The sequence below is a fragment of the Thunnus albacares genome, chromosome 22 (assembly GCF_914725855.1).
Source record: "Thunnus albacares chromosome 22, fThuAlb1.1, whole genome shotgun sequence".
Lineage (NCBI taxonomy): Eukaryota > Metazoa > Chordata > Actinopteri > Scombriformes > Scombridae > Thunnus > Thunnus albacares.
This window is the reverse complement of record NC_058127.1, coordinates 7,175,183-7,200,453: the sequence shown is the minus strand read 5'-3', so window position 1 is coordinate 7,200,453 and position 25,271 is coordinate 7,175,183. Positions and strand designations below refer to the sequence as shown.

Below are 25,271 nucleotides of genomic sequence, written 5' to 3'. Positions count from 1 at the left end.
TATTGTGCAATGGGACCGATTTATTGAAGAAAGATTCCTTAAAGAAGCTGTAATCAATATTTTAGTGATAATGTCTGTAATGTCAGAGACTCTGCAGCTCCTTTCTGGGCTTTATGGAGCTTTTATAGCAGGTTTCAGCTCATTGTTTAGCTGTCCGGCTGCAATTTCACCATTTTGGTTCACTCTCTGTGCTCTCATTGTGTCGTTTTTGGCCGCAGCAGGCAGCAGTTTTCAAAGAAGAAGCTCTAAAAGCCTTCTGTCCACTACCTGCTCAGCACCAAGAGACAGATATTTCCCTCAGGAGTTGGTGCAGACCAAAAGCAGAGCTCTCACGGACACAAAGTGACTCTAATACGATGATAATGTTGCTGAATGTCTGCTGGATAAATGTTATAAATAGACAACTGTTTGCCAACACATTCAACTCTATAAGTTGAATCAAGCCCCCAGGAAATGCGCCAGGCTTTGAAACCAATTTGACACAGTAGCCAAACCGTGAAATCACAACTTCCGGGTCCGCCTGAGGCCCGAAAAGCATTTTTCTCTGCGCACAATCATGGGAAAAGGAGCAGCTGTAAAACAGTAGATAAATGTTTTTTGAGCGTCACAACTGCCATGAAATGACTCATTTCACTGTCAGAGTTGGATCCGTTCAGTCCGATCACATTTGGAAAGTCTAGAAGAGCCGCATGATTGAATTATTTTATCACCGCTCAAGTTAGCTCGAGGGCTAAAGCGGATGTTAGCCATCCCTGCTGGGGCTTTTGGCTTCATGCACCACTGAGCAGCTTTCATATATAGGAATGAACTGGGCGCCTGTTTATACATCCATGAGTTGTATTCTGTTTATTCCCAAGTTGCACAAAAAAATGAATTCATGTTGTTTTAAAGTTGTATTGTAGCATTGGATACAGATATTTCATTTTGCTTTAGTTTGTATTGATGCAATTTAAAGTTTAAAATACTTTTTTATTGCGTCATTATCATCTTTGATCCCTGTCAGAACAATGTGTTATCCCTTCTTTTCCCAATCTGCTCTGGGAAACATCTGAGAACCTTTTATAATCTAATAAAACAGATGTCTGAGAGGTTCTGGGTTGCAGATGAGTTAGATCTGGATTCTTCCTCGGCGTTGCTCTCCTGTCTGTCCTTCTTATAGAGCTTTTATCCTGACGTTTTAATCCTCCTCCCACTCACATTCCCTCCCTCCCTCCTTACCTCTGTTACCTTCTCTTGCTCCTTCTCTCCTTCATTATTTCCCTCAAATTCCCTTCTTTCCCTCCCTCCCCAAACCTCCTTCTCTTCCCTCCTAACTTCCTTCCTTCCCTTCCTTGGTTTCTTATCGCTTGTCTCTCTTTTTTGTACTTTTATCTTCTTCTTTACTTCCCTTGTCATCTTTCCTCCAATCTTATCTTTTCTTCTCCTTCCGTCCCTTTCTCACCTCCTTTTATCTTCTTCTCATCCTCCTTATCACCTTCTTTCCCTCCCTTCCTCCTTCCTTCTCTCCATTCTTTGCTCTCCTACCACCTCCTCTTCCTTCTTTCTTTCCTCTCTGCTTCCTTTCCTGACCTCCCATCCTTCTCCCTTCTCTCCTGTATCACATCCTTCTTTCCTTCCCTACTTCCTCTCTTTACATCCTCGTCTTCTTCACTACTTCCCTCTCTCTTTTCTTTCTTCTCTGCTCTCCAACCTCATTTGTCACCTCCTACCTTCTTCTCTCTTGAATTTTTTTGCTCCTCCTTTCCTCTCCTACCTCCCACATTCCCACATTCCCTCTTTGCTGCCTTATCTTACTCCCTACTTCCATCTCTCTCTCTCTGTTGCGACATTCATATTCTTCATTTACTCCTTCCCTCCCTTGTCTTCCCTGCTCTCTTGTCTCCCTCTATTCCCTCCTCCTCCTCCTTCTTCCTTCACTCTTCCCTCAATTCCTCCTCTCATCCTCCTCCCTCATTTGTTTCCTCCTCCTATCTCACTTCTCCCTCCCTCCTCTCTCTCTCTCTCTCTCCAGTGTTTATGTTCTCCAGCTCCTGGAAGTCAAGTCAGTATACGGCGCTCCTCCTCCTCCTCCTCCTCCTCCCTCCTCTCTTAATCTAACTCACTTCTCAGCCCTCCCTCCTCTCACTCTCCCCGTGTTCGCTCGCTCGCTCACTTGCTACTTTAACTGCTCGTCCTCCCGTTCAGCTCACTGCTGAGATGCATTCGTGTGTCTGAACGAGGTAACGTGAGGCTGAGAAATCTGCAGACAGTCATTGCGGGGGATTTTAACTGAGAGAAAGAGGAACCCCGAGACAGGTACAGACGGTGTGTGTGTGTGTTTGCACTTTGGCATCTGCCTGTTGTTTGATCTCCATGCTTCCAGCCTTTTGTTATCTGTCAAAAAGTTGATGGATGAGGAACTGTGTGTGTGTGGCTGAACCAGACCACTATAGAAATATAGGCAACCCGTGTGTGTGTGTGTGTGTGTGTGAAAGACCGTATGTGACATAAATGTTAAGTGATGCAGAATCTCACTGAGTTTCCGGCCTTATTGTGATCATTTGGACCCAACATCTGCAGTATTACCATTAGACACATTAACATAAGAAAAAAATCCTTTGTGTTGAACATTTTTCAACCTCTACAACTTTTGTTTGTCTGAGAATCACTTCAGTGCTTCCCTGAAAGTCTTATTTCATGCAGAAAGTAGGATTTTCTTTTACCTCTCATCAACATTTTGCAACACAGCTCTGATGCTTTTAAAAAAAAACCAAAAAAAAAAAAACCTCACAACCCTCAGGGAGCTCTGTTAGCTAAAATTAGGCAGGTGCACAACTTTGTAAACACTCATTAATTCAGACATTTTAAGGTCGTGGAAAAGGCTGCTTATTTAATTCCTGCAAATGAGATCAAGCTTCAGAACAGAGGAGGAATCAAGAAAGAATCTTGGATCTTAAACTCCTGAGATATCACATTTTGTGCACCAAATAAATGTAGTTAAAGATAAGAGGTGGTTTACACAAACATCAAAAGAGACTCCAGCATTCTTGTGCATCTATGGCACATCATAATGTATCCTGAAATATGTGTAAAACGTAACTGAACATCAAATTTTTTCATTTTCCAGATGTTCTAAGTTTGAATCTTTGCATTTTTTTATTATGTAACAAACACTGAAATGCATGCACAAGCAAGCAAACACACTCATTTACATTTACGTACATATAAACCAACATTTGGCAACATCCCACTAATCCACTTCTATTAGTATTCGTCTACTGACCTAACTTTGAATTCCAGACAGCAAAGAGTCTGTGTGATCCCGGAAAAGTCCGTCTGTCTGTCTGTCTGTCTGTCTGCGTGTGTGCGTGTGTGTGCGCGTGTGCGTGTGTGTGGTAACATGCCAGTTTAGTCAGGACTGACACAATAGGGCCGCTGTGTCGACGCAAGACATGTTTCTGTGGCCGAGTTTGTGTCTTTTAGCGCTACCAAGGGGCCTAGTAGTGCTGCCTGTCTGTTTACTTATATGTGTGTGTGTGTGTGTGTGTGTGTGTGTGTGTGTTGTAACACTAATGCATGCGAGGCTCAGTCGTGATGTCTTCCTGAGAGCATCCTAATGAGACCAGCAGCCGTTCCTGATTAGGTGAACGAAAACACGGAGTGGACTTGAATAATGTGAAGATAATGTTCCTTCATTAGAAAACATTAAGGAACCACAACAGGAACTGACTGAGTGTCCATAATGTGGGAAAAAAAACAACAAAAATACATGGTTTGTTTGTTTTTTTCAACTATAAAAACTTGAAAATGAATACTTCTCAAAGTGAAAACTAGAAATTGAGCTTGGATGTATATACAGTACATAATTAATAAACAAGTCTTACTCATTTGTGCTCTATAAATGCGCATTCCACGAAATTACACAAGAGCACCGATGGGAGACATAAAAGCTTGAGGAAGAAACGGGGCACAGTTCATGCAACAGTTATTTTTAGTCCTTTATACAGAGTTGGAAGAAAGAGCCTATACTGTGAACGTATTGTACGTCACCAGTGAAGCAGAAAAGCCTTCAGGACGGCATGAGAAGTAGTGGTAGTGAACTGAGAAAATGCAATATACTGTATAGTGTAAAACCACAATCCTTCGTTTGAGACTTCCTACCGGAAAAAATGCAACAGAGTGCGAATATTTAGATAAGATGTGTTATTATCTGGCTCGCAGTCGGAAGTGGAGAAAGCATGACATAAGTTTTTCAGTTCTGTGAGGCTCATTTACTGTTAAATAAAGTTATATGTATTAATAATAGAATGCCTTAAAGCCTCAAACGTATGTTGTTGTGAAAAATAGTTAATTTTAGTGTTTAGTGAGTGAAATTTCAATGTTGTAGCTGTTCTAAATACTCCTCATAGAGATATAATCACACAATATATTAACTTGTATGTTTTGCATGTAACTACAGAAACAAGATAAACTTTTTCTCCCTTTGTAATGTCACGCATCTGAATATAAAGCTTCACAAATAGACATTTGGTACTAAAGTGCTTCTACACAATAAACCTTGAGCTGTATATAATATATATATTAACTTGTGTTTTGCATGTAAAATCTTAATTTGCAGTGTAACTACAGCACCAAGATAAACTCTTAGACTAAAATTTTAAACTTTTTTCCCTTTGTAATGTCACGGATCTGAATATAAAGCTTCACAAAATAGACATTTGGTACTAAAGTGCTTCTACACAACAAACCTGGAGCTGTGGGCCCCTATCCGTCTCAGTCTTCACACTCTCTGTGCACAAGTTCAGTGTTTCTATGCTGCAATATTTGGCCCCTAGTTTCCTTTACACCAGTCAGTTTGTGGTTATTTAATTAAACACTAATTTATTTAGGATTATGCACCATGTAGGCATCCTATTAAAAATCCAGAAGCCACTTAACGCAGGTATATTACCAAATAAATCAGCAGTCAATCAGATTACTTCAAAGTAATTGCCACACAGTGAACCAGCGGGGCTTCGGGACCGTTGCCCGCTTTACCTCTTTTGGTAATGCAGCCTCTCCCCATACCGTAATTTAAAGTATGTTATTAGTTTCCACCTCTGCTGCAGTTAATCTGATGTCATACCCACACGATATAAACACCGTAAAATAGCACACGATGTCATGTTCGTATTTATATGATACTAAAAATATTCATATTACATAACCTTCCATCTCTCTCAGCACCTGATCTGGTTAACGCTGCCAAATGTCCCTCATATAACATCACAAAAACATGCGTGTTCACACCTGCACCTCGTGTCGTCAAGCGTCACCCTCTGCTGAACATTTGTTGAACAAGACATCCAATCTATACCGGCCTCAAGGGTCCAGGAGGGAAGGAGGAGGAGGAGGAGGAGGAGGAGGAGGAGGAGGAGGAGGGAAAGCAAATATATTTCCCCACAGTGTTGTTATGTTAATGTGTATTCTAATTGAAATTTCCACAAATTGAAGGAAATCCTGTGCAAAAATAACAACTCTACCTCACCGCCTCCCCTGCTGATGAATGAGAACGAGCGGTGCTATTAAATCTCTAACTCTCATTAGAGCTGTTTTGACGAGAAGTGGGAGCAGGATAAAAGGCTGAGGTTAATGATGAAAAGCATACAGACTCACAAACAGGAGCACCCATGGGAGAGAGAGAGAGCGAGAGAGAGACGGATATACACAATCACATTCACAGCGAGCTTCACAGAGAGGAGGAGAAAAAGAAGAAATAGATTTTAAAAACAGCAAAAGTGTGAGAGAGGAGAGACTGAAAGGTAAAAAAGAAAGAGAAGCATCTGTTAACTATCATAGTTAAGTATCCATATGACTCTGAGGCAAAGCTTATATAACACACTTATGTTTGATACACACAAACATTGCTTTTTTTTTGCCATTTAGCTTATGTTTAACACAGTGTGCAAACATTTTACAAGATTGATGATTTGCTTTAATTCAAGCAGCCAAAATAAATGAGGATAAACAGTCTAAACAATAGTTGAAGAACAGTCAAATGCACACAGAAAGCTTCATCTTCTCCTGCCAACATCTTCATCTTGTTTTGTTCTCCGAAATTTAACATTGGCACAGCGCCCCATTTTGCTCCAATTTAGCAAATGGTATACACCTCGATCAGTCGTCCGGATCAAAGGTCTCAGGCTCTGTACTGCGTGCGTCTCGTTCTTCTGTCCAGATCTCATCTCATTTTGTGAGAAGAAGGGAGCCAAGTCGGCAGTGGTTTGGTGAGCATCTGAGAATTGTAAAAAAAAGAACGCAACGTGGATTTATTGTTCATCAACTCACAAGGTCATGCAAGGAACCTACACTGTTGAAGTAGGGCTCTGAAACGTCTACGGTGCTGTTGCTGTCCTCCAAACTGACCCTTCACTGAGATCAGTTCCTCTTAGTTACTGCTGCTATCAAGATTCAAACACCGCAGCTTGAGGCTAAAGCCGAAGTGCAACTCCACTGACGGCTGCTAGATGCTCCAACTGACTCCCATTCAAAAAGTGTCAACTTCTTACCTCAACCTCCTAATTCAGACTCTCTAATAATTGCTGGTAGAAATTATTGCTCCATAAGATTTGATGCTATGTGATTATGCTACCTGCCCTATTAGCACAAGTTAAAGTAGCTAATGTTAGCTCAAAACAGCTTGGTGTACCCAGTAAGCTAGCATTAGCTTCGGTCGAGGTAGCAGGGTGTGTTTTCCAGAGTGTGAAAGGCAAAACCCTGCACTCTTTATTTGGAAGATCCTGGTTCCAAACAGAAGAGATATGTCCACCTTTTTATATACAGTCTGTGGTTGCTACAGATGTCAAGGTCTTTGTTCCAGCACTGCACATAAACATGTAGTTTACAGTCATATTAATGGCAGATTAGCATCTCAAAATTTGTAGTAATTTTATAACAGTAGTTTCTTGATTTCAGACAGAAAGAGACAAAAGCAGACTTCTCATTTTTAGTCATCGACCAGGTGAAATGACAACTGTTGCTAGCAGATTTCATCAGCTGTATCTAACTCGCTAATTCACTTAAACCCTGTGAGTTGGTTTAAAAGTCTTTGGCTGACTCTTTAAAGTTTGCAGCTGACTGAAATGAAAATGAGAACCTTCAAAAGGGTCTTAAATTCGCATTTATTGACGGCAGCATACATGATATCACTCTAACTCAATATCATGTAATGATACAAGAAAGGTGAAAAGGCTAAAAAGTCAGCGTCCTGATGATTCATGTTGGATGTATATGAAGGAGCTTGATTGAGTTAGTTAAAATTACTCAGATAAGCAAAGAAAAGGTTAGATTTATGCTGAAAACAGTATGTTTCTCTTAAGACTGGAGGATGACCAGTGCAGTTGGCTAATAATACAGTAACATTTGCTGCTATAGGCAGTATTCTCACTTTTTTGGGGTGACTGGTGCACCATGTTCTTTGGTTGTGCTTTAAAAGAGATGTCAGTTTAGAAAGTAATTGCGTTGCTTGAAGATTTGTATGCAACAAGATATGTTTGTGGATTTTCAAGCTTGTGCTTCCATGCAGAAATGATGTTTCAGTGAAGTTTTGGTCTCTTTTCTTCCTGTGTTATTTCTCTGTCATGGTTTGAATTATCTGTCTTCCTGGTTCCTGGTACTGACTACAACCCACAATTGGACAGTTAAAGTAAAGAGGGATCTGTAGCTACTCCAATTGTTGAATATACTCGTTTTAGATCTTTGACAGTAATAGCGAGGTGGCTCCTAACTTCAGAAAATTGGCTCATTGTGGTCACAAATGTATTGCATCTTCCAAACATCACCGGTCTGTCTTGTTTCTTTGAATGAAAAGTTTGTTTTCTCTGTGTTAATAAACACCTCATGTTTATGCTGCCACAAACCACACACCGAGTTCTATGAACTACAGAGCGGTCAAACATACTGAGTCAGCCAGATTTATTGTGGTTGTACTTTCAATAATGTTTTATATTAAATGATAATGTTCCCCAGTTTTGCAGTTTTCATACTGCTGAAATGTTTTAACCACAACAAAATAAAGCAGCCAAACAGCGCTGGATGCATCACATTATCCACACATAAGTAAAACAAATCCAGTGCATCAACAACAGAGTGACTCAGCATCACAATGATTAAACGCATTTAGTGTGATCACGGCGTATCAATTGGATAGTTTAACTTGTGGGACCAAGGAGAGTTCATGACCGATGGCCTGAAGCCTCCAGTTCCTCGTTGCGATTGGTCGGGCTGTCGGGTCAAGGAAGGTCAATACTTAAGTTTGAAGATTGGATGAGAGATGATCTGCGTCATTGGCGGACCTCAGGGCGCCTTGTCTACAGGTTTGCCCTCCTCCACAGATTGTTATAACATATGTTTTGCACATCTTAAAGCATTATAGCACAAGTAGAGAAGTCATAAAGTCAGTTATACAACAATAATTAGCCACCATAAGCTACTGGTCATACCAGACCGAGTCCGGCTGCAGCTGCAAAACTCCTGTGAGACCAACAATGTGTTTTATTGTTAATTCATTCTACTTGTCATTTAAAAGAGGCAGAATATGTCATTTCCTCTTTTAGACATTACACGGTCTTACTTTAATATACACAATACCTGAACAAAGTGCTGTTAATCTGAAAAATCATGGTGAAAAACATACATTAAATACAATTCAGTTATATTATCCTTTTGATAATATGATGCTCATTTAATCCCATTAATTGTACTTGCTGTGGTGTTTTTGTTACCTTTTTTCAGTTTCTGCTTTCAGATAGATATTCAGATTTCTTTTTTCTTTTCTTTTTGGGTGAATGTCCTGTTTGGCATCTTTAGCCTAAAGTAGCGTGTTGATATGAACCTGCTGTAGACTGAGTTGTGAGTGTTATTTACATTGTAATCACACATCTTTCCCCCCACCGTTAAGTTTGTTCTGGAGTCGACCGTGTTGACGAGTACTTTAGGAATCGTAGGTATTTCTCGTTGTCTGTTACAGATTTGTTTTTCATGAAGGTAGAATTTCAGTCGCCGTGCAATAACATACTGAATCCATGTTGAAGAAAACACGCGTGGTGACGAATTGTTTATTTTGTGACACACGTAAATATGCACATCTGTTACGGAGAGAAAGAGAAAATATACAAGATAATGTATAGGTTTACTTTCTCTAAACAGACCAACCATGAGTCACGGCACTTATCCTAAATATCAGTTCTTACTCTTGACATTTCAGTCAACAAACCAGCTTTGTTTTCCACTGAACCGTGTTGTTTTGAGACAATGTATGTAACCCGTCTTTAGAAGCCGTGGACGAGGCCTCACTGACCTCTGTGGTCAACTTTCATCCGGCTTCACCGCAAGTCTCATTTGTCTGGTTACGTTTAGCATTAAGGCCAAAGTAATTTTCTCCAATCACACTGTGCCGTTTGGACTGAGGCTGAAGAAATTATAGACATGTGGAAGTATATGTACACACACACACACACACACAGAGCAGGCAGCATAAAGAGCATGGAAATCATTTTAAATCATAACTATGAAAGGTTACCTTATTTGAGTCAAAATGCTTTCACAGGCAGGCTTGAGTCTGATTGTTTACAAAGGAGTCATTATATAAAGGCATGTACAACACATGTATGGTTTGTCATCTAATGAGAAATCCCACGGTTTGATAAGGTTCTTTAAATCGTTCCTTTAAAGTTGGACTATGTAATTGAAAGGCTGCAACAGCCTTATTTGGTATGGTATGACCAGTAACCTACGGCAGCTATTGGCTGTTAGTTTTTAAATGGATACTACAGTTTTTCTGGCTTTTTGACTCTTCTCTACATCACAAATTATGAACCAAAACACCTAAATATTTCAGTGTTGAGGAACAACATATAGCTGAAATCTGTAACTTCTCAGACTTTGAATTACAAAGAAGATGATGGAACATCGAGTTTGGCATTTGTGAATTTGTTGGTAAGCAGTTACAACTTTGGGTCATCAACTGACCAGATAACATGACAGGAAATATATTGTTTACTGGGGTAATAACAGGGTAGAAGGTAATGAGTATGACTAGAGGTGAAACTACACTGATTCAAATCATTTTGGTCATTTCATTGCAAAAATTGTTACTCATTGTTACAAGCAATCGCATCACTGTTCAGATATACTACAGCATGAGTAAATGAAGAATTGTACCACATTGCACCATACAGCTGGTTCTAATAACAATATAAAAACCACAGATTTCAGATATTACAAAACATGCCAGTGGTTACCAACCTGGAGTTTAGGACTGAAGTGATTTTATCTATGAAAAAAGGATGTAGTAGTAAATAACAGTAATTAAGTTACTAAATGAATTTGTCTGCAAAAGTCAGTTCCTCGACTCAAATATTGACGGCATGCCAAACGCTGTAATAAGTATATCCTCCCGAATCGAATGCAGTCCCTCTTTTTTATGAGTCATAAGCTCCGTGTGTTGCATAGATTTAGTGGCTGATTGATTTACATACCTTTGTGCAAAATCCCCCAGATGTAATGCTCATGGTTTTTCAATGGAAGACTTTCATCACACAAACACACCACACGTGATATGAAAAACACATTTTTGTCTGATAGGGTGAACGGGTTGCAAAACACAGACCTCAGATCTGGAGTGTGTTTGTCTGGTTCTTGTTAACCTGTGACCACTGCGTCTCTCCATCAAACACGCTTCCTCCACTCCCTCGCTCTTTCACTCCGACGCGTATTCACTTTTCACGTCACTTTGTTTTTACTGTTTCCTCTGTCTCTCTTAAAACCCTCTCATTCTGTCTCTATTATTCCGCTTCACTCTTGTCTCTCTGCGTCCTGTTATCCATTATTCACTTCATCTGTCATTGTCTCTGTCACTGCCGTGTTTACAGTGGTCTCGGTCTACCTGGAATTCAGCCAGGAGCTGGTATATACTGCTTGAATGAATATCATTAGACTAGTGCAAGACATTATGGGTCCATTTGAACTTTCAGACAGATTGTGTATGCCTGTTGCTGCAGAAAAATCCTAAAATAAACTCCTTTTGGTGACTTTTTAAGATGAAAATGACTGATGATGAGGGGTTAAATTTGGCCAGCACACAACATTATTAGCTAGACCTCAGCCTATCTAAGCATCTCTTAGTATACTTTTAATGTGAATTTGTTTATTCAAATGTTTATTGTAGGAAAAAAAGTACTTCTTAAATGGTAGTGACTAAAAATGCTTCAGACTGCAAGAAAAAAAAGGCTAACAAAACTTCTAAGAGCCCTCTTGGGAATATTAGAACATATTTTAATGGACTAACAATAGTTCTTTTCTGTTTATTTGTAAGGGTATTGCATGGCAGCGTTTTAAGTGATAAATGCTTTTCACAAGACCCAAGAGACTTGGCGTAATCAATGGAACATGGGAGTGTGTGTATGTGAGTGTGTGTGTACAGTAACTGCCCTTTACAGTGCATTTCTGTTATGACTTTGTGTCTGAAGTTTCACAGTTGGACCCAAACCGCAGGCTTAAAGAGGCACTTCAGTAGTTTATTGATCCAATTCCATAAAGTTGGAGGACTTGTTATAGTTCCAATATAGTTCAGCTACATTTCCCATGATGAAACTTGATAGTTTCTCAGTGGCGCTCCGTGCCGGGTAAATGCACAGTGAACAGTTGTACAAACGTACAGGTAGACAAAAGGTTCAGCAATGCAAGAATCAATAATCACAAGTTTGAAATGATAAATGATAGGTTGAATATAAATATCTAGAGAAACATACATAAAAATAACACAAAAAAATCTGATAAAACATAATTCTGTAAAGAAATGAGGAGTGTTTGGTAAACCTGTCAGTACTCGTAACTTGTGTAGAAAGAATTTTACCCTTAGAACTAAAAAAAATTATGTAACAAAGTTGTTTGATGTTGTGTGTCAAAATAAATTTCTCTGAGGCTAATGGAGTATGTGGAGTTGACTTTGGCAAGTAAAGACTAAGAGCCAGGAGAGTCAAACCCTCCTCCAGCAAATATCATCGATATATCATCTCCGAAATATTTCACCTGTCTTTGAAAAATCAAAGGGACATGTTTAGGATTTCTGTAGATCAAGATTACCCTGAAAATGTCATCTGGGTTATTTTGTCAGACTTTAGAAGTACCTTCAGAGCTACAGATGACATTATACAACAGTTTCACCAGGCTGAGTAGGTCTCTATTATTATTATTATGACGACTAAACTTTTCATGCGTTGGAGTTCCCCGTTTGAAAAGGAAATTCGTGACTTGAGGCAGAAACTTAAATTGGCTTTCATTATACAGAAATCTCGAGGACAACAGACAAAGAGTGAGCACGCCACAAAGGGAAGCTGCAATGAAAGAATAAGCTAAATATAATCATAGGAGTAGCAATAAATGAACACAATATCTGACTATTTCATAACACCAAACAAAGAAAGAGATGAAAGTGGAGGTTTTGTGCTAATTATGCTTCAACCTGCCGGTTGCGATAGATATGACCAACGGTAACATACGTGTATGTTGCAGCTTACAACATGATATCTTATTTGAGATTGAGAGAGCAAGATAAAAGTAGGGACACAGTGATGCTTATAAGTCACTGCTGGTAATTGAATTCTCAAGAAGTTGATGGTTGGTTGATAATGTTCGCTGATTACAGCCAGTAAAGATTTCCATTTTGTCTTTTAGGGTTTTGATTAAATTGTCGAAGGCAGTGGAAAATGTGTTTTTTAAAGTGTAGATAAAAGGATAACTGGTGATTGTAATTAATGGTCTGTGCTGTCATGGGCGCTATGTCATCCTCCATCTGTCTTTTCATGTTATTATTGCTGATGTTCTCTCTTCTCTCTCCTCTCGGCAGGGGGACCACACGTGGGCGACCATGTTGGGTCAGAGTGTACGTTTGCAGCCGGTGCCCATCCAGAGCCTGTCAGAGCTGGAGCGAGCCAGGTTACAGGATGTCGCCTTGTACCACCTGGAAGAGAGGGACCTGGACTACAAGATCGGTGTCCCCAGAGGTAAATGACAATGATACTCGTTCAAAAAGATATACTGGTGATTTTGCATGTTTTAGCCCATAAATTCTTACAAAAGCGTACCATTTGTATGGTTGATTTCCCATCTTATACTGGTTTGAAAATTGGCTGCCAAACAGCAAACCATATTGTTTTCATTGGTTCCATGTTTGCTCATTGAATAACCTGATGGTAGACTCTAAAATCCTGGATTTTGAAGCATCCTTGAGTGCAAAACTGAGGAGGGTTTTGAATCGATTGGATTTTTTTGGCTGTGTGAAAAGTGGGAACTCCTCAAACGTATGGTATGCTTTGAGAAATGGTCAGCCAAAAAATATGGTAAAACAAATGGTCCATTAAAGGGGAACTCCACTCATAAATATCATAAAGGTCAGTTACTAGTGATGAGTGTTACTCAGCATTTGACAGCAGTTGATGTCAAGCCAAAGGGGTTTTTTTCAGTTTGAGCTTAGAGTTCGGAAACTATCAATCTTTAAAAACAGAGGTTGTGTTAAAAATTGGAGGTGGGGAATAGGAAAGAGGTGATTACCAGGCAGGGAGGGTCCAACAATAAAATGCTATTGGTTTCAGTACAAAAAAATGTAGGATTCACTATTTTTGGAGCTTGACCCATTCAAGGAGCTACAGGTCAGGACACCTCAATCTCTGCTGCTTTGAACATTGTTTAATTTGTCTTTTGTGAATCCATTAGCATTATATAAGTGTATATTATAAGTATATTGCTAAAATACCCCTTTAATCAACCTTATTACCAAAAAGGAACGTCAATATTGTTCTGGAAAACACCAGATTATGTTCAGTGGTAATGTTTTTTTAATGTCCCATGCCAGTGTTTTTCACATTTTGCTTTGGAAAACATCTGCACATGGCAACAAGGAATGGATAAAGTTTGGGAAAGATTGCGGTCACGCTAAATACAAAAGATGAATGTTTATGCAGAACTGTGACGAGATGTGAACTTTGGTCTTACAGTCCACTTTCATATATAAACCATACACCACTTCTTGCTTTGGCACTGAATGTTTACATTGGATGTAAATCAAGAGGTGTGGATAAGTCCATTATGAACGCAATTCTTCGAATACTGGGCCTGAGGTCAAGACCCAAACCGCTTTGTTGGATCAGCTTCCCAGATTCTGAAGTAGTGATTGATGATTACTGTAGCTTTGGAACCATAAAACCAAATCTTTTGATTGATGTGGTAGCTTTACAACACGCTTGCAGTGGCCTTTTGTGGTTGTGGGGAGGGCCAACAACCGCCTAGAGCTCATGATGACATGGTCAACCTGGCGCCAGTTTGGAAGATGTGATAGAAGAGTGAATTGATGGTCAGCCACCACCCTCAAAAGGTTGGACTGCCCTTGAGCAAGGATAACCCTCCAACTGTCAAGGGAGCCATAACACTCTGGCTGAGAATCTGAGGAATGAGTGTGAAGCAGGAATACACTGGGGATAAGCTTGTGTGTTCAGTCTCTCTTTGGTCAAAGAAAACAGCCTCTACATGTGTAAGCAATCCACGTTGTCAGTTATGATAAGAAAGGTCAAAGGATGTTGCATGATTTGTTTATTCATCCACATGTCTCACTCAATATCTCAAATACCTCCTGATAGGATTTTGGTTCAGTTAAGTGTTGAATATTTTTCATCTTAGGAGTGCTCAGGGCAGTTGTCCTCCCAAAAATTCAGAGCAAGCTCAGTGGATAAAAAGCAAGGTACCTGTATGCAGTGCACAAACATAGGAAACTATAAAAAAAGCTGTATAAGTGAGTAACTTCCTGTTTTGCTACTAAATGCAAACAAATATTGTTTTAAGCCATTTAAACAAACGTTTTTCTGCTGAAGAGGGTCTAAAAAAAGACACCTGTCACCGCCAAAAAGGATGATCTTGACTATCTTTTCCTGTTTTGGAGAGCAAAAATAACCTTGTGGAAATTTCTGCAGTAAAAGCCTGAAAACAGTTGTTACACTAATCACTGATGGAAGATCAAAGGAAGGAGAGAGTGAGTAACTGATGGAAGACGGAAGCTGAGTACTTTTCTTATGACCCAAAACCAAATCTGTGGTTAGATACTCAACTTTGGCCTAATTGCTCACTCTTTCCTGTCTTCTTGCCTGCTTGTTAGGTAAATCGAGGACCACACAAGAAGACTTCTAGATCCTAAAAAAGGCAGTGAAAGAGTTGGTTCCGCACATTTAATGTCGGTCTTTTGCTATTTGCATTCATATACAATCACTAGATTTCCTTTATATACAAATGTAGGTGGAGGTTGACAAGCCGCCATTACTGCAGTGGCATCTCCGATTGAGTTCACCTTTTTAAGCATTTTTGCTAAGAAATTCGTTCAGGAGATTTTGTTAAACCACTTATATGTTTGTCCAGTTTTAATAGATAGAATCTGTGAAGATGCTTGATGTCTTTTCTGGGCTTTGCTGCTCCAACTGTGAATGTCAACTTTAGAAACAATGGAAAGTAAAAGCTACAATTCCCCACTTCAAATCTCCATTAAATCCTCATGTTTCAATTGCTTTTTGAGCTTGCTGACCAGGGATCTGCCTACTTGGGGGCCAATGGTGAGATGTCACCTGGCTAGCTTGGTACGAGTGTTATGTTTCAGTCCAACAGTTTGATATAATTGAGGTGGCTTACCGTAAATCCTAAATTTCTCCACAATAACAAGGGCCAGCTCTGCATGGTGGTCTGCCCTATTTTGTGCAGAGTCAGTGCTGTAGTTGGCCTAAATATCATAGACTCAGAGCTTCTTTGGCTCCATCCATACAGGTATCTCTGCCTCCAAAGCAATTATGGCTTTAAGATTTCTTAAACCCAAATTTGTGCATCAAGAATATTATATATTATATGCATCATTCTGCTTTTTTTCCTCTTTGCAAATGAATTATCTTCAGTCAAAGCTTATCTGCAATAAGAACTTAGCCTTAAAGTAATCGTTCAACATTTGGGGAAATGCAATTATTAGCTTTCCCACCCAGAAAGTCAACAATGCTTTTTCATTTAAAGTCAACCAGTCTAACACATAAAAGGTCAGCTACATCACACATCACTTAAATCCCTGATAACACCAGGAAATACCTCAACACTTTCCCTCTTCTGATGTTTACTTGTTCGACCGTTCCTCTTGGTGTAGCTGGACTACTCCCTGCTTTGAAATACTATTTATGTGCAATGGTCTTATCCATTTGAACTTTAAAGAACTAAATCCAACCAATAAAGTGGGATGGTTTCACTGACAAATTATAAAAGCACCTCAGAGACTGCAGACTGGGAGGTTTTCTTTTGTGTTTATTGAGGTTGGAGGGATCACTGAGGTCAGGAGGATCACGGAGTAAAGAGGCTGATGCAAAGAAACAAACACAGCTGATTGTAGAACTACTGTGTGTGTGTGTAAGATCTGTCAGTGGCATTTATCCTATGAGACCCATTGGTATGTAAGCTGCTTTTCTCAGACTCAACTGCTCTCTCCCATACAGTTCTCCTCTCTCAGGGATCTTAACTCTTGACCTCTCCGATAAACAGTGAAGCTCAGTTACACCTCATCTGCAGTTGGGGTTTTCATTCCCACTAGGAACAAAAATTATAAATATGGATACAACCACTTTAGTTTTGGCAACTTTTCTCAAAGCATGTGCCAAAGTGCATCTTAGTGATATGCTGTAGAACAAGATTTCTGTTATATTCAGTGTTTCTCTCCAAAAATTCATTGTGATACAAGATACATGTAGATCAAATGTATACATATTGCTTGTTCTTCTCTACAGTCATAGCAAATGTGTACAGGTCACACTTACTGCACTGTATATCACTATACAATGTTGTACTGTTTACTGTAAAGCACAGTTACTGTAAGCACATAGATGTTTTACCTGTACACACTGGTACTGTAGCTCCTTCACATTGTTACCATTCCTTTCAAATGCTCATCTAGTGTCTTTTCAGCACCTTGTTGATAGTTGAGATGCCAACAAACTGGATGTTTTTCAAAGGCATTGTGGTCCTCTTTAACCACACTCTGTATCTGCCTTAATCTAACAGCATTATTTGCTATGACCACGGTGCAAATAGCCTCCTCCTGTTGAGGCGTGAAAAAGGGCCCTCTGCCATCTCTGTGAGTTAGTCTTGCGATTGGAAAAACACAGTAATGCAAAACACAAGATTGAGTAAGATTTCAAAAAATGTCACTGTGTATAGACACTCTATATATATGTATACATGTTTGTGTGTTACAGTGTATGTACAGTATATATCTGTATAAATGTACTGTACACTGTAAAATGCAAGTGGAATACTGTAATATGAAGCATTACAGTAAGTATACAGTATTACAGTACAGTGCACATTGCCGCTCTGTCTACAAAACGTTGTTCTCCCAACTTGTGGCTGCACCCTTCAACCAGCCTTGGTCATTGTAAGGCCATGATTGAGAACATTGTGGCCCTTATGTCATCGGGAAAGTGACTTCGTCCTTGGCCACCTCTACCTCTTCCTCTGTTTTGCCTCTCTGCCCTTTCACCACGCAGCCTTACTCCTCTTCTTTTTCCCGGCTGCTGACCCTGTTCATTTCCTTGTTGTTCTTCCGTTGTCAGAAATTGGCTCATGAGATTGGTTGATTGGTTGAGAACTGGTTGATCTAACGCTTCACACGTTCCCCTTCATTTGTGAAAGTCAAGATTCACCTGAGAGAAATTGATCAATTCAGGACACATTTACAAAAAAAAGTCTAATAGAAATATATAGAAAACATACTGACATACTGGTTCACCCACTGACTTATGCAATGAACTAATGCCTACATGTTTTGGGGGGTAAGACTATTCAACAGAGAACCAGTGTAATACATTTTGATCGACTTGACATAAGCAGTTGATAATATACAGCAGGAAACAGCAGACAATAGTACATAATCATTTGCATGAATGAGGCAAAGCATCTGTAATTTGTTTACTTTTATGATGTGCACTAGTGACTAGATGATGTGGAGGCTGAACAAGTTTCAATTCTGATCTGAGAAATGTACAGAAGCGACTGAGAAAAACCGTAACGTTGAAGTGTTTCTCTCTAATCTCTGACAAACACACATCCTGTGAGACTTCACTTGTCCCTGCTCTTCCTGCTTTCGGGAAGTCTTCTTATTTCTTTCCCTTCGTGTTTTTTTTTCTTCCTCTTAATTTTGTGTTTTTAGGGATACATGTATGCTCTTTTCCCATCAGGTCATGGTTCAATTCATGGGAAAAACATGAGTAAATCACTTTCCGTTTACTGTTTTGCTACTCCACCTGTTCGCAGGCTTTCATGAGACTGACATTTAAAAGATTTGCCTGCTCTGGGACTGTCAAGCAGTCAGTTGCGTCATGTGTCATATAATTCTAGTTTTGAAACATGTGCTAGTGGTGAAGAATTCCCACCATAAGGGAATGCACTCAAATATCCCAAATATTCCTGATTTTACAGAATGCAGACCTGGGCTTGAGCAATTTTAAACACCAGCTCTTCTAACCAAGATAATGCCTTCAGCCCACGTAAATCCCGTGTGAGAGTGAGGATGTGAAGCTTGTAAAGCAGAACACACATTTTCCTTGTTTTCACTGGAAGTATTAGGTGATGAGCAGCAGCTGCAGCAGATGTGGGGAACTAAATTAAGAACATCGGACACTGTTTTTTTTACAAAATAAGCAAATTATATACTAAAAATAAGAATTACAAGAATTGAAACCCCAATAGGCTATGTCCCACTGAAATCACATTTAATCATCTCTCTCTGCAGTCAAAAACTGTTTTTAATGTATTGTTAATAAGTTTGTATTATTAGAATGAAGAAAAAGTGCTGCAGCTGAGCAGCTAATTAGCGATGTAGCCTGCTAACTGATGTTAGCAGTGCACTGTTATCCGGTGAATGTTTGTTTGGTGGCTCATTGAACAAGATAAGATGCAGGGCAAGACGTGTGTTTATGTTTGAGAGTTAGATAAGAAGGATATGTTAGCAGGAAAGCTCATGTGGGTCTGTGGGTCTTGTGTAGCAGGATGCTATCAGGCTCAGTGTGACCGTCTGCTCTGCTTATGATTGAACGCCATGTCATCGCTTTGTGCAAACTATTTTGATAACTGATTTTCTATTCTGAGTCCCTTTTTTCTTTAGTCCTAGATGACAATAAATGAATATCTTTGAGTTATGGACTGTTGGTCAAGACAGTTGAGGTCACTTTAGGTTCAGAGAAACAAACATTTTTCACCATTTTCTGACATTTTATGGACCAAACAACTAATTAATTAATTGAGAAAATAATCAACAGATGATAATGAAGATAATCATTAGTTGCTGCCTAATTTGCTGTATCAAAATAAGGACTTCAGCTATGTAAGCAGGGATGGAACAACATTTAATTAACCTCATGTAAAACTAGGGGGCACCATCATGAAATCAAACGATTTAAAATATAAATTTCTCCCTTTTTGGTTCCAGATTTTTTCTCTAAGGAGAACACAGGACAGTTGAACTACAGAGCAGTTATGCAATATGCTGTAAAAGATGGAGGGGGAAAAAAGGCAATTTAATTTCAGTCTGTGATGCTCCCAAATATAAAGTCTAGCCCCGCTCAACAGAAGATCCACTAGGAACGATAAAAGTAAAGATGACAGAGCACCCAGAGGTATTTTCATGCCCACAGTTAAATTATGACATTAGACATGAATGCAGGAACAGTCTGGTTTACAGACAAAGCTCTCTGTGAGTAAGTGTGGGAATATTCCACTTTGGTTTCTCCCCTGGGGTGAAATCTCTCCAGTCCGGCAGTCCTCAGCATCACCACCCGCTGCGCTCCCTCCCTTCCCTCTTTGTCTTTTCGGGTCTCTGTTGCAGTTTCTCCACTTGTTTTCTTCTTCTTTTCTTCTATATTGATACCACTCCTCACTTCTCCTGTTTCGTCTTGCTTTTCCCCATCACGAAAATATGTTTTTTTTTCCTTTCATCTTATTTTCTTGCTCTTTATCCCGTGTCTCAGTTTCCTCTTTTTCTCTCACTGCTACTAAAACCGAAATCCGTGCCATAAAACGTCTATAAAACACGACTACTTTATACGTCTGTCTTTAAATTTACGTGCATGCGCGAGCGTTTTGTGTGGTTTACTTTCATTGGCAAGATCCAGTGAATTCTTCGTGAAATGTGTCAGCAGTTGTGAGACAGATTTGTTCTTATTTGGTGCGGTCCGAACGGGAGTTCATTCTCATGCCCAAATCTTTGAATCTCGCCGCTCTACAGGGACTCTGTTTTTTAAACTATCCTGCTCTCTCCATCCTCTTAGGGCTTCTTGTCTTTTTTTTTCATTTCTTCTCTCTTCGGACTGTCTCTTTTCCACTTGTTCCATCTCCCTCCCTTTCCTGCTCTAGTTATCGCTGTTTGTTTCCGCTTTTATCTTTTTATTTCACCAGTTTTTATCCAGGAAAGCCTCACTTAGAATAAAAAGTTTCCAGAGCGCATCAACCATGACCTACAGATAAACTGATATCGCAAAATAACCCACAAGGTAAAAATTAAACAAAGTGCAATTGGAACAAGTTGGAGCCTTTAATCATTGGTAATACATCATCTAAAACAATGAACACAATGGATTTAAGAAACCATCACATCTGATTCTGAAATATTCTATTAAAGGGTAAGTTCACAGTTTTTCAAGCTCTTGCTGTGATCATTCCTCCTGTTCATACTGACCATTAGAAGATTCCCTCCAATGTGATTACAATGTAAGTGAAGGGAACAAAATCCACAGTCCTCCTTTTGAGCAAAATGTATTTAAAAGTTTATCTGAAGATAATATGATGCTTCAGCTGTCTGAGTTAGTTAAATAAAGTGGATATCTTCCAAAGTTAGTAAAAATATCAGTCTCGATGGACAGTGCTTTCCTGATCAGGTGCAGTAGGAAGGATTGTAACAAAAAAAGGGAATTTGGCACTAAAAAGACTGTAACTTTTGAGTTGATTTGATTAATTTTGACAGCTGACACCTCATATTAGCTTCAAATAAGTTTTTGCTCAAAACAAGGACTGTAGAATTTGTCCCCCATCACTTACATTGAAAGTGCATTATGAAGGGATCCTTAATGTTCAGTATGAGCAGGAGGAATGATTACAGCAAGAAAAACATGTCAGTGTTCATACGGGAAACCTGACTGTTGTTTTAGGACAAACCTAAGGATCAACAGCTCGAGGAGACAGCAAAGATTTTCTGCAGCAATCTCTGTTTAAAAGTTAAATTCAAACTTTCTGAGATCATCAACTATACAAATAAAAGAGCAGGTTATAAGATGTCTTGTCTCAGTGAGTTAGATGGTGAACCAGCCTCATCAAACAGGACCATTCACCCCTGTTTCCTCAAATTTCTCTGGCCTGGACACTTGCATTAAAAAAACAAATTCATTTAACTATTCTATATTTGCTATATTTGAATCTTGTGATTTCTCACAAAGCCTCCATATTCATCTTTTAATGCATTTCAATGTTTTACTTTGTGTGTACTGTATATTTTCACTTGTGAAACACATCATTTCTTATTTTTAAATCTATTTGCAGACATTTCAAATCTGCTCGAGTAGTTCAGTGAGAACTTTTAGGAAATGTTGATCCTCATAAGATGTCTTTTCCCCCACCTTACTCCCTCTTTCCTTCCTCATTCTTTCAACTTTTAACCACTAAAATGTCCACTTAATCACTTATTTTATCTAATTCCTCTCAGCTGAGAAGCTACATGAACTCAATGGTGCATCTTTTTTTGATGTAGCAAAGCAACATTGTGAAACATCTTTTTAAAAAGCCAGCTGGAAAACGTTGGATTCAGGTCACCTGATCCTCAGTTTTGTATAAATTCTAATCTGTCATCAATCAAAATAATGCATTTTTACCAAAACTTTATGCTACTAACAAATAACAATGAAAAATTGCAGGAAAAATATCTGAGTCTATTATAGTTGGAAGCACGGGCTGTTTTCCATCTCTGTCTTGGTCTTTGATCTTAGCTCAGTGTTACTGTGCATTATGTAATCACACACATGTGCTCACACAGTCACACAGACATCGGAGGGGCTTCGGTAGGAGATTAGCCTTTGCAGGCGGCATGTGTTCGGCGGGAGGGGCTGTGCGCTTTGGAAATAAACTTTAATTTCCTGCAGTCATGGGAATTTGACCCCTTTATCCCAATACACACACACACACACACACACACATGGACACAAATACTCTCATTTTTCTTTCCTCTATTTAAAATTTTGCAGATTTTTTTTTTCCTTCTGTTATTAAGTGGGAAAAAGAACAAGAATTTCCATCTTTAGCAGCACAATTTGTGATGGACAAAGCTCCCATCGTGCCTAAATAGGGAAAAGACCCAACTTTGAATGTGGGGATTTCTAAACAGCAGCTTTAATAACCCAAACAATGGCTTCTCCCATGTAAACCTGTCAGAATGAGAGTGAGAGGATGTAGAGTTCATAAAACGGGGCAACTGACTCGAAACAAAACACAAACACACACTATAAAAATACACACACAGAGGAAAGCTGCTGCAACAAATGCCTTCTCGTACGCACGATGTCAGCCACCAGCATGTGGGCGCGGAGTTATTTTCTGCTATGTTGCTGCGCTGAAAATATCTTTATGTGACTGATGTGGCTTTCTTTATTTGGCTAGTAATCGATAGCAATTTAGAAAATTATGGCAGAAATGCAAGATAAGACAAACAGGTCTGTTAAAGCAGCTATAATCAATATTTTTGTATGAAATGACGGTGTTTAATGTGAGCAGTGTAGCTCGTAGTGACAAACCTACAGTCAATTATCAGCTACTGCAGCTCCCGTCGGCTTTACGGAGCCTCATAGCGAGTTCCAGCTCATTGTTTAGCTGTTTGGCTGCAACTTTACTGTTTTGGTTCATTCTCAGCGCTCTCATGCTGTTGTTTTTGGCTGCAGCAGGCAGCTGTTTTCAGAGATAAAGCTCTAAAAACCAACTGTACACTACCTGCTCAACACAAATCACTTTGACATTAATTTCCAGCTGCAAAAATTGTGATTTCAGTTCGATTTGAAGTGTTTTAAGATGGATGTTTACTTTGGTATTATGCCCTTAAATACAGTGGTGCAATACTTAAGTACCATTTTGAAGTACTTATACTTTACTTTCCATTTTATGGTACTTTATACTTCTGCTTCACTACATTTCAGAGGGAAATATTATACTTTTTATTCCACTACATTAATTTCACAGCTATAGTTACTTTTCAGATCAATATTTTATATGTAAAAAACATAATGAGTTTATAAAATATGAATTATTATTAAAAAGCTGTTTAGCTTCTATGTTAAAACTCTATTGAGCACTTTTGATACTTCACATACATTTTGTTGTCAGTACTTCTGTACTTTTTAAGTAACATTTTAAAGACTTTTGCTTGTGGAGTATTTTTTTCATTGTGGTTTTGCTACTTTTAAATAAGTAAAAACTCTCAGTACATCTTCCACCACTGCTTAAATATGACATCACGCTATTCTCTTCTAGGTTTTTTCGTACACACACACAAACACACTCATGCCGTATCCCTTTGTCTTTCATGTCATTGTAGGCAGTGCAGCCATTAGGCAAAGGGCTATTCAAACAAACAACACGGTCTTCTGGTCGTCTATTGAAATGGTCCGCTCTATTCTTAGAACTGAGGAAGAGGTACAAGCACTCAGGAAAAAAGATAATAAGTGAATGAGAGAGGAAAGGGAAATAGGTCGTGTTGAGGGCGGTTTGAATTGGTCCTCTGTGTCCTTGAAAAAAAAGACGTAATGATTGAGCTTATTAAGTTAATTTGAGGCTCATGAAACGACGAGTGAGATGTTTGTTTCATGTATGTTTGAGTGTGTCTAGAGATCCTTTTGAAAGTGTTGACCGGGGCGTCTTAACAAGTACGTAAATATACATAAAAACACACTTACATAACTGAATAAATGAATAACAGATATGACTGAGCAAATTATACACAGCAGTCATTGTTCAGACTAAAGCACACACGTACTACGCAGGATTTTCCTTAGAAAACAATGTTTAATATATAATCCCTTTCAATCCTCACTTATGACCCACTAGAAGTGAGTGGTGGTGTATTTATCTGCAGAGACTCTGCCCTCTGCCTGTATTTTCTTATTTTCTTATTATTTTGCTGAGATTGGGACGTTTCTGGGTGCCAATAGCAGTGTGCAGGATGTGAGGTCAGGACTCTATAAAGACGTAGCAACCAGGTTACATCGCTGTGTTTCCCCTAAATACTTTCAATAGGGGCGAAAGCATTGTGCTTTGGCTGCGTTTGCACCAAATGCAGCATCTTCCCTGCTTTGTTTTCGCTACCGCTGCTCCCTCTCTTCATTCACTCTCTAGCTCTCTCGTACTCTCAGCTCGCTAAGGTGTCATTGAGCCATGGAGGAGGGGCCAACTTTGAATGTTGTGTTTACAAACAGCAACCGATAAATCCTACATAGTATGCCTTTAAGCACCACTAACAATTTTATTCATGGTGACTTTTTCTTCCCCACAGAAATACGCAAACGGAGAAAATCTCTGCGGAGGAAGTTCGACTCCTTTTCAAAGGAAAAGAAAGAGCGAGGTGAGTTCAACACAAACCAAACAGTCGTTGTGCGGTTAAACACAACACCATCTCTGGCTACTGTTTGTCTCCTTTGATCATCTGTTTATTCATGTGAATGTGTTTTCCTGTGAAACCCCTCTCTGACCCGACACCCACGGACCAACAGCAAATGTTATCATCAAACACAATGGCCCCTCTGTTCGTTGAAGCAGCATCACCGCCGCTGACGTCCAGTGGCTTTTACCGGCACTAACCACTAATGTTCTCATACACTTGAAATACTGTGTATATAAAGTACACAAGGCTCAAGGCTGCAGACTGACTCATGGGAGGGTTTTAGTGAGTCAAGCTTGTATTTCTTGGTTTCTACGTCTCTCCTACGTCGTTTTGACACAAACTGTATAATGAATGCAAACTCCCTGAGGGTGCTCTTCAACTCCCCCAGTTAAGTATGTTTATGTTCCAACCACCGTCATTACTGGAAGTAACGCGCTTAAAATAACATTTCATTGTTTCAAAACAATATCACATGTGGTTGCTCATAGTTTTTTTTTTTTTAATCTGATTATCTCCAGATTTTCATTGTACGTGACTACAGTTTGATTATTTCATA

The 25,271-nt window shown here is 39.3% G+C and overlaps 1 protein-coding gene across 5 annotated transcripts in view; it reads left to right on the top strand.

Moving 5' to 3' along the window:
- The window catches only part of arhgap36 (Rho GTPase activating protein 36), a 79,643-nt gene that overhangs the window by 23,015 nt on the left and 31,357 nt on the right, over positions 1–25,271 (top strand). For 3 of the 5 annotated variants that reach the window (XM_044341364.1, XM_044341363.1, XM_044341365.1), the window contains exons 2-3: positions 12,866–13,022; positions 24,608–24,676. In XM_044341364.1, coding sequence (XP_044197299.1) covers positions 12,866–13,022; positions 24,608–24,676 — 226 coding nt within the window. Of the gene's footprint in view, positions 1–2,062; positions 2,296–5,970; positions 6,246–12,865; positions 13,023–24,607; positions 24,677–25,271 lie in introns of those variants that run through there. The other 2 variants (XM_044341366.1, XM_044341367.1) reach the window with 2 other exon arrangements.